Here is a 9,723-nt window from a genome sequence, read left to right on the forward strand (position 1 = left end):
GTGGAATCACTGGCCCGGGAAGGGTTCAAAAAATGTGTGGATATGGCACCCAGGGATATGGTCTAGTGGTGAACACAGCGGTGCTGGAGTAACAACTAGACTCAATGATCTTAGAGATCTTTTCCAACCTTAAAAATTCAATGACCACCAGCCCAAATCACAATTACTGATCATAAACTCTATGACACTGATGATACGAGGAATGGGTGTGCATGCTTTTACAAGCAACTAGATAACCGGAAAGAACCAATCAGGTTCTGGAAGAATGGGTGTAGGGGAGATATGTAGCACGCAGACCTCTGAAAGGTTGTATCTTCCTAGTAACTCATCCAAAGGGAAAAGTCGGAGGGTGTTTAGAATTAATGGAGGCTGTGTGTGCTAAAAACTGGAGAGACCCTAGATGGGTACGCCTCAGTGGAATCTCCCGAGTTTTCAGTAAAGTCGATTTTTGCAGGACTCCTCTGTCTCGTTTGTGTGCTCGGGCTTTGGCAGCATGATATTCTGCACACTGTAAATGGCTGTGGACTTGCCCCTGGTTTATCTGCCTGGAGGAGCTCTTCCACTACTGTTGTGAGGTTACGAGTGTCAAAGACAAACACTACAGAAGCGACCCTGGCCAGCCACAAGGAGAAGCTCTGGCACACAGTTATGCCGTGTGGAACACCTGCTGTGGGTCTCTCGGCAGCACTTTGTACACGCCCCATCACCCCCCTGCCCGGTGAGAGCCACCCTGTTGTCCTTCCGTGCTCAGTTACTGCGGGCACAGGTGAAACAGGCCCTAATCCTGAAATCTTGTGTCAGCATTGAAACGGATCCGTGGCTTTGACACGCCAACTATACCTGTCCTGTGCATTTAGTAGATGTTTAACACGTGCAAGGCATTGGACGCGTAATGTTTGCGAACATCTGCAATCCCGATGAGCACGGGGCTGCGAGTCCCCCTGAAAATCCGGCTTGTAAAGCACCGTCCCCAGCACTGCACCCCGAGCTCTGGGGCAACGCCGCGCCATCTCCCAGCCTCGCCACCGCCCGTGCGGGACGGAACTGGCGGGGCCCGGCCTGGCGGCGGAGCGGGGAGAGCGGGGGGAGCGGGGCCCGGCGGCGGAGCGGGGCCCGGCGGCGGAGCGGGGCCCGGCGGCGGAGCGGGGGGAGCGGGGGGAGCGGGGCCCGGCGGCGGAGCGGGGCTCAGCGCTCCCGGCCGGGCCGCAGGGGGCGGGCCGGGCCCGGCGCCTCTCGCCCGGGCGCAGGCGCCGCCGTGGGCCCGCGGCGGAGGCAGCTCGCCCCGGCACGGCGGCTCAATGCGCTGCCAGGTAGGTGCCGCCAGCCGGAGCCCCGGGCCGGCGCGGGCAGAGGCTTGGCCGGTGCCGGGCAGGGCGGCGGGGCTCCCGCTGTCCCTGGCTCCGACGGGCAGCGGGAGCGGCCTGGACGGCGGGCGCGGATCGCGGGCACTCGCCGCCCCCGCCCGCTCCCCTTTCCGCGCTGACCTGACAGCCGGGACAGGAGACAGCGGCTGAGCCGATCGGCATCGAGACGAGCATGGGAAAGGTTTCCCTGGCGCTCTGGTTGGGGTTGCGTGTGGGTATTTTGGGAGCGGTGTCCGGGCAGGCCCGCGGCCTGAGCGCCGTTTGCCCCGGCAGGTTTCGGTGCTGTATTTCGCCAGGAGCGCGGAGCTGGCGGGGCTGCGCTGCGAGACCCTCTCGGTGCCACGGGAGATCACCTCTCTGCAGCTCTGGGAGGAGATCGTCAAGGTCCACCCCAGGTATGCAGCCATTTACCCTTGAGGTGCACAAAGCAACGTGGATTTTAAAAAATATGTTTGCAATGTAAATTCGGTGTTTAGCATTGGGCTGGAGCACATAGCAGTACTTCAACAGCACAAAAACAGTGGTGTTACCTTCTTTTGGTGACCCGCCCCAAATGTTTTGTGTTTTGCACAGCTGGAAGTGTTATAGCTTTATGCATACAGAAGGAAAGCCTAAGTGCAGGAGATGTACCCAAAACTGGGCCTGAGAGTGCACGTGGCCCATTGTCCAGGAGGGCTGTGGTGTACTAACCTGCAAACTACTATGTTTTTAGTCTTTGGAGAAGATGAGATGTTGCAAGGAAATATCAAGCATGGTCAGGAACAATAAATGAGAAATAAATGATAATAGGCGAGCTTTTCCAATTGCTTAGGTTAGCCATTAGGAAGTTCTTCATTGACAGGATGCAAAGACATTGGAACGGGCTGCCCAGGGAGGTGGTGGAGTCACTTTCCATGAAGATTTTTAAAGAAAGATTGGACTTTGTGCCATGGTCTGGTTGACATGGTGATGTCCAGTCATAAGTTGAACTTGATCATCTTAGAGTACTTTTCAAACTTAGTTGATTCTGTGATTAACTGCACTGTAAGCCATTGGTCTGAGCCTATGTCACACTCTGCAATTCAAATCATGAAGGGAGATGAAGCCTCCACAATTTTTCAGCCACTCAGCCCTGATACAGCAAATATGTTCAGCCACTTCAATGCTCTGAAAAAGACCCACACTTCTGCTTGCATTTCATAAAGGGTCTGGTCCTGAGAAAGTACTGTGTATGCTGTAAGGGTCTCAGCAGCATTGGTGCTCTTGGGAGTGTCAACACAAATGTCCCCTCTGTTTAAAGCTGAGGGAATGTGCTCAGTCCTGTCAAGAACTAGTCTGATGGACAAGGGTGAGCACCATTTTGTAGGGATAGAAGAGGGTAAAAAAAAGTGAGGTATAAAAGAGGTTGTGGTCCTCAGAATTTAGTACTAAGTGCTCTGCAATAAATAAATAAATAAATAAATAACTTTGCACATAGGTGTCCAAGTCTTCCTTTAGGCACAATCTTTCTTTAGTAAAATGCTCTCAAACACCGTGAAAAAAAATGAACTATTTAACATTGGTATCTGTTTCCAAGTGAAAAACTCTTCACAAAACACTGCACCAGGGACCGTTTCCTCACAGAGAATTGAAATAGTGTGTTTGGGTGCTAGAGGCAGTAGGGAATGTGTGTATTTTACTTTGCAGCCTTTTCGTCTATGTCAGAAGCAGCAGCAGTACCGTTGGTCGTTTTGCTGTAATTTGTCAACTTTGTCCTTTTATGAATGATGACTTGGGGCAGTAGAATTTTCTGGAAAAACTCAATATAATTGTAGGGCATTGACCACAGACTTCTATTCATGTTGCTAATGGATATTCAAATTGGAGCTTGAGTGTACTTGACAGTGCTTTTCTGTTCCACACATTTTACCCAACTAATTAGCTTGCAAGGGACTTTAATTAGAGCCCATCCTTCTAATGGGCACTTCAGTTTCATGGAAGTGCACAGTTCTTTAGTGGCTTGCTTTGCTTTCATACAATCCCTCCCTTCAGTCTGTTCTCTGAATCACTGCTACTGTGTTTTGTCAAGCCTTTGCCTTGACTACTTTTGTCTATCTGGCTTGTAGGAAACAAGATGATTTTTACTTGTACTCTTTTGGTCTGCTTACTTGTTTCTAGGTGATACAGCTGAGCTGGCTGTTCCAGGTTTTGTATTCTCAAACAAGAACTGTTATCATGCCTGCACCATCTGAAGTAAAATGCAATTCTTTTTTCTACTGTCTTACTGCTATGGCCCTCATGCTTGCTATGTAATTGCGCTTAGTCATTGAAATGATTCCCTGCCTCATGATGTCCAGAACTATGGACTCTCACAGCAATATCTCATGTAAAAAATATGTACAAGATGTGCCAGAAAACACATCACATTTGCTCTCTTAGTTCTATGGGCACTCCTTATCAATAGCAGATTTCAGATCTGTAAGTACAAAAGACCCAAAATTTCACAAAGTCTAAGCACATACAAGAGCAACTCTCTGACCACTGAATCTTCATGACATCTCATGAACAGCATACCACAATGCTTCTTGGTGTGTAAGAAAATTGTTTGAGTCCTGCCAGACTGCATCAAGACAGTATTTCCTTCTAATCCTGAATTGGATAGTTGCTGCCTCTTGAGTTACCAACTTTTTTATTGTAAGCTTCTGAAGTGGGTCTGATATGGATTGGCTTGTTCTGACATAGGCCTATGACAAATGCAGTTCCTGATTTCTGAAAATTATACTGATCTCATTTTTTCTTAGCCATTACAAGAAAATCCAAGATTAGGAGGTGGGTGTTTGTATTTTTAACAGTGTCTTGGAAGTGAATTTGTATAAGTCTCAGTGGTTTTTACCTCAGCTGGCCTATACTGTGCACCAGTTTGCTGTTTAATGAAATCTCATGGCTAAATGCAAACATTGATTGGAAATGTATTTGTGCTCTTGGCAATCCCCCTCAGGCTTGCTGTCATCCGGGATCAAGTGGTATTTGCTGTTCGGCAGGAGTACGTGCTTCTTGGAGATCAGCTTCTGGTCCTGCAGCCTGGAGACGAGATTGCCATCATCCCACCAATTAGTGGAGGCTGAACCTGCCCAGGTTCTCTTAGGTAAGTATCACTTACTGACTAGTTTCCTGTGGAGTGTAGTGCTAAAATACCTCATGGATTCTGTGTGATTTTACAAGAACCTTTTCTTGTTTAGGTCTGAAGATGTGATTGCAATTCTCTCCCTTCACCCCAGTAATCTTTTGAGAAAACCCAACTTGTGTTTCCGTCTGGTGAGTGCAGTTGTGCTGAGCGGAAACTATTAGCCAGTGCACCAGTAAATGATTAACATGTATGCAGTAAATGGAAGACATTTGCAAGAGAGGTCAGGCATTGCTTTGAATCTGGGTTTTAGGTCTTGTTACTCTTTCATGGTTGTTTCTTCCTACCAGTGGAAACTTGGCTTGCTTATACAAGATAATAATGAAAAATTTCCTTCCACTTTTTAACAGAAAAGATAATAAAGTAAAAATAATTGACTGCTGCTTAGGAATTTTGTTAGTTTGTTGCTGGTAAAAAGGTGTCCTTAGAATAGCTTAATTTCTTTGCCTGCTTTCAAGTGGCAGTCCATCTATTCACTATAGCTTGTTCCATTGTTGCTGATCAGATTACTTCTCATTCCTAGGTGATCTGATGACTGGCTTCTACCCAGAAAAGTTAGAAATGTCTCCTGTGTGTCTGTAATAGATAGTACAAGGTCCTGAATGTCCTGGAGAGCATACTCAGCTTTAGGATTAGAACTCTAATCCATGTTTATCAGAAATCTCTGTTTTAAACTGCTTGATTTGATAAGTAGGAGGGACTGACAATATCATCACAGATTTACCAGCACTACACAGTGGTTTGTGCTAGTTGAATGTACTGTTAAACCAGGGCCTCGGGCTAATTATAATTTCCTCCCACTGTACCAGACTTTCCTATCAGAAAAAAAATATGTTTGCAATAAAACCAAGACTTTGCTTGTTATGTGTTGTTAATATTCTCTCAGTGAGGCTCCTGAGAAGTGAATTTCACATGTAGACTAGTCTTTTGGGCAAATAGATAGTGCCTGTGTTGTGCATAAATTCAGGCATGAGCAGTGGATAAAAAGTTGTCTGATGCTAGTATCTCCGGGAACAACAACAGAGTCTGTCTGGTTTCAGTTTTTCTGTTGTGATATGGAAGAAAGCGAAGACGTGCCAAAAGATTTTATCAAGCTCAAGTCTGAAAAGCTCTCTGTTGATGAAGTGTCAGAGCTGGTTGTTTCACCATACTGTGGGGCAGTGTCTCTGTTCGTTGGTGAGTTTATTATCTCTGAGCTAAGTCACTGGATATGTTACTAGTCTAATAAATGTAACTTACTTAGTCCACATCCCAGACTTGTAGTTCTCAAATAAATCAGTTCCTGATCTGAGCCCATTATGTTTAGAAAACATGTTCTGAATCACTAGAGCAAGACTTTGGACTAAAGTGGTGTGGAACTTTCTGGCTGGTATGGCTATCATAGGACTGAACAGAACAGTAGCTTTGAAGTAGAGAATAGCCTGGGAGTTGTTACCCTGTCCCCTGGATACTTGTTCAGGGTGGGAAATGAAATATTGTGGCTATGCCAACTATATGTCCACACCTGTATGTGAGGTCCTGTAACTCAGGTCTTGAAAGTGAAGTCCTCTTCTACCAATGGGCTGGTGAAGATCAGGCTGCTAGCTCTGTTACCATGCTTAATGTACATGGCACACATATGAAACTGCTCTGTGCTTAAACCCTGGTGCTACTAGGTGCCTAAATACTGGGTATTTAAAAATTACATGAGCAAATGCCATTATAGCACCTTAGCAGTTACCACAGAAGATGTCCCAGCCTTGGGCATTGTGGGCTACAGACCTGTATAATGTGTAAACTAAATTCTTCCTTATATAGTAAAGATTTATCTTGTTCAAATAATCTCATTTTGCAGTCATGATTAGGGGAGGTTGTTTATACAGTGCTGACCTTGACCATAGCAACAGATTCTGGGTTTTTCCTCTGTATTAATATAATATATGAGGTGTATTACAAAGGTACAATATGTATTCATTTTTGTTTAGGTACTACAAGAAATAATTTTGAAGGAAAAAAAGTGATTCACTTAGAATATGAAGCGTATACTTCAATGGCAGAAACTGAAATGAAGAAAATCTGCAGAGATGTTAGACAGAAATGGCCTTCAGTCAAACATATTGCAGTGCACCACAGACTTGGGTATGTATGTCCAGACCCATTTCTTCTGCAACTGGAGTATCAGTCCTTGTCTGCTGCATGGCTCTGCTTACGTAGTTGCAGAACCCACAGGAGTGTTTAGAACCCATAGTGCAGCAAGGCTGGCTGCAGGATCAAGCTCTTGCTCTGGAGCTAAAAATTTTGTTTTCAAAAATGTGTTTATTTAGGTTTATGTATTTATTGAGATAGGGTTTGCTGGAGTCCACACTTAGCCTGGAAAGATGTTTGATGCTGATATGATGTTTTGAAAGTGGGGAGATATTTCACCCTAGGGAAGGGGAGGCTTTTGGTTTATTTTGTTATTTATTTTTTAAAGGTGTGAAGTTGGCAGCACTTTCTTTTTTCTCCTCTCTCCTGTTGAGGAGCTGCAGAATGTTCTTATTGTCAAATTTTATTCTAGTTGTGCTACAAAATGTCTGGAAGCTTAGGCTGTGGGGCATAGTAATTGCCAGCCTCCTGTTGTTCCTTGAATCTTGGATAAGCATATTCCTTTTGATTCAAAACGTGGAATACTGGTGTCTGACATACTCTTGGGCCTTCCCAGTTCAGGGAAGATTTCTTGCTGAAACTAGCAGGATTTGCAGAAATCCTGAAGGAACTTGGGATGTGATTGCAAAGGGTAAGTAAGATAAAAGACCTGAGGGGTAGTTTCCCTAGATTTCCTTTATAGTCAACAGAGAGGGTGGCTGTCATGAGGGCAGCTCAAAGCATTTATGCTGAGATTTCTTCCTGTGGGCTGTGTTGAAGGAGTCTTACTATAGAGGGAGGATTGGGAGTCAGATTTTGGGAATGCTACAACTGCAAGGAGAAACATGGAACCTTGTGCTTCTGTTAAGTTTAACACAGCACACCAACTAAGAAACGAGAATCTAAAATCAGAATTAATCAAAAATTTGGTTTCATTGCAAAATCTGCATAGTATAAGGCACTTAATTTCTTCTTTCACAAATTTTTGTGCAAACGGAGATGATTTCTTAGGTTTTTAGATACAAACTGGCTGTTCTAACTTGTTATTGTTCATTATTAAGCCAGCTTCCAGTGAGTTTCCTATGCATTGTTACAAGTTAACAATTTCCCCTTCTTAATTCCATAGGCTTAATTTTAAAAAAAGAAAGAATGGAAGAAAAAAAGCCTATGTCTGGTGGGTTTACTTATTTTAAAGTGTGGAATTCTAACATCTGGTACTGATTTTGGATGTGGTTTTCTTTCTTTAAAAAGTATAATCTTTTGGATGTGGTTTGACACTTGCTCAGTATGAATGAGTCAGGAGAGCATGTGGCCAGAATACTGACGTGACATGGCTGCAACTTTTGGGTGTTCTTGATGTTGAGTGTTAGCTAAAGCTGCTGTTGTTCCTCTTCTCTCCCTAGTGTGGTTCCAGTAACTGAAGCAAGTGTAATTATTGCAGTCTCCTCTCCACACAGAGCAGAATCCCTTGAAGCTGTAATGTACTGCATCAATACCTTAAAAGCATCTGTCCCAATATGGAAAAAGGTATGTCTGAGGACAAAATCAAATTTAAGCCTATCTAGTCTTAGATGTCTGGGCTGCCTTAGCAGCATTCCAGGCAGCAGCAGCTGGTCCTGATGGGTTGGCAGTGTCTAGCACCAGTGAGTTTCTTCTACTGTAGCCAGGCTCATATACAGGAGGTAGAGCCTCTGGAAGGTTCTCCTGCACTTGTACCATCTAGCTCCTCTTTATTTTGGAGCCATCCTAGGGTGAAAGCGAAGGAGGCCTGAGCTGTCCTCTTTTGAGTAGCAAAACTCAGTTCTGCACAGGCTTGTGAAAGAATTTGAGTCAGCTTTGCTTTGGACAGCATTTCAGTTTGGAAGTAAAAGGAGCATTTCTTGCCATTCTCTTTGCCCCTCCTCACTGTGGCCATGAGAAAGCTCTGAGCACTAAGCAACAGTGCACAATGAAGGGATGAGCAGAAGTCCCAAAGCTAGTATAGGCACACAACACTGTGTGGAGAAACTACCCCAAGTCTAGAAAGAGCCTCATTGTATAACCTCAGTGTTGCATGCAAATAATGAGCATTATGTCTATCTGTGTCCTCTACCTGGCAGAGCTTGGCATGTGGTTAACAGTGATATTCCCCACATTACTTCACTTTTCTGATACCTCCTTGAGGGGATGGAAGTTCTCTCAGAATAAATTATCAGGGACTCAGAATTTGCTGCTTAGGACTGGACTGCAACTGGGTAATCCAGTCTGTCCTTAAGATCTATTAGTAGTTTATTTAGTGTATTAATATAATTTTTATTTTAATATTGACATTTTGTTACATCTAAATTCTCATCTCAAAACAATGGTACAGTAGGTTAATGTAGCAGCATAAATGCTGTGTACTCTACAGCTATTACGTAATTTCTTCTAGATCTCTGTTGAATTGACTTCAGCATAGGTAGGCCCTTTTAAACTCAGTAGGGAACAGCCTGGGGTTCAGCCAAGTCTGTATGTTCTAAGGGTGCTGCCGTCTCTTCTGCTTGCCAGCCAAGTGCTGTGCAGTCCTCATGTGATCAGTAAATAATAGTGGGATGGCTATTGAGTAGTTTGGCCTGGTTTGTAACTGTATGTAGCAGACTCACAACATTTCCCATTCTTTGTTTATATTACAGGAGATTTATGAGGATGAATATTCTTGGAAAGAAAACAAGGAATGCTTTTGGGCAAATTCAGAAAAATAATTGTACTCTTTTGAAAATAAAGTGTCACTCTTCCTAATGAGCATATTTACTTTTGAGTTTTTACAGAGAATCTCTGTTTCTAAACGATCCAATAGATATTTAAATCTCAATCATTTAGTTTGGACTGAGTGAAGTGAATAAAGATTAATTAGGGATTTTAGGTGTCTTGACTGTCCTTTGGAATTGCCTTTTTGTGCATTTTAACATGGAGTTGGTTTTTAAAAGAATCTTCCCTAAAATTCTTTGTTGCAGCGTTTAGACTACTCTGTGATAAATACTGTTCTAATGCTTTTACTTTGCTGGTCTGTGTTCTCTGTCTGCATGGGAGGTCAGCATGGGACAATTAAAGTTCAGAGAGGTTTAATTTTATATGACTACAGAATTAAGTTTGCAA

General features: G+C 44.0%; 2 protein-coding genes across 2 annotated transcripts; both read left to right on the forward strand.

The window, feature by feature from the left end:
- Positions 1–1,228: 1,228 nt before the first annotated feature.
- LOC110483759 (molybdopterin synthase sulfur carrier subunit-like) lies at positions 1,229–4,447 on the forward strand. The gene is made up of 3 exons (XM_021553885.2): positions 1,229–1,310; positions 1,638–1,759; positions 4,321–4,447. The coding sequence occupies exons 1-3, from the start codon at positions 1,299–1,301 to the stop codon at positions 4,445–4,447; spliced, it is 261 nt and encodes an 86-aa protein (XP_021409560.1). The 5' UTR covers positions 1,229–1,298.
- A 1,114-nt stretch (positions 4,448–5,561) lies between these two features.
- On the forward strand, positions 5,562–9,484 carry LOC110483758 (molybdopterin synthase catalytic subunit). The gene is made up of 4 exons (XM_021553884.2): positions 5,562–5,682; positions 6,471–6,624; positions 8,013–8,136; positions 9,261–9,484. Exons 1-4 carry the CDS (start codon positions 5,562–5,564, stop codon positions 9,327–9,329), a joined length of 468 nt encoding a protein of 155 aa, XP_021409559.1. The 3' UTR covers positions 9,330–9,484.
- The last annotated feature ends 239 nt before the right edge of the window (positions 9,485–9,723 follow it).

Source organism: Lonchura striata, chromosome Z, assembly GCF_046129695.1.
Source record: "Lonchura striata isolate bLonStr1 chromosome Z, bLonStr1.mat, whole genome shotgun sequence".
NCBI lineage: Eukaryota > Metazoa > Chordata > Aves > Passeriformes > Estrildidae > Lonchura > Lonchura striata.

Excerpts from the sequence above, each read along its gene's own strand:
- LOC110483759 (XM_021553885.2), top strand. Across the intron at positions 1,760-4,320 it reads ATCGTCAAGGTCCACCCCAG|GCTTGCTGTCATCCGGGATC; the intron begins GTATGCAGCCAT and ends AATCCCCCTCAG.
- LOC110483758 (XM_021553884.2), top strand. The coding sequence starts at position 5,562 with ATGGAAGAAAGCGAAGACGTGCCAAAAGATTTTATCAAGCTCAAGTCT. Across the intron at positions 6,625-8,012 it reads GCAGTGCACCACAGACTTGG|TGTGGTTCCAGTAACTGAAG; the intron begins GTATGTATGTCC and ends TTCTCTCCCTAG. Across the intron at positions 8,137-9,260 it reads CTGTCCCAATATGGAAAAAG|GAGATTTATGAGGATGAATA; the intron begins GTATGTCTGAGG and ends TTTATATTACAG.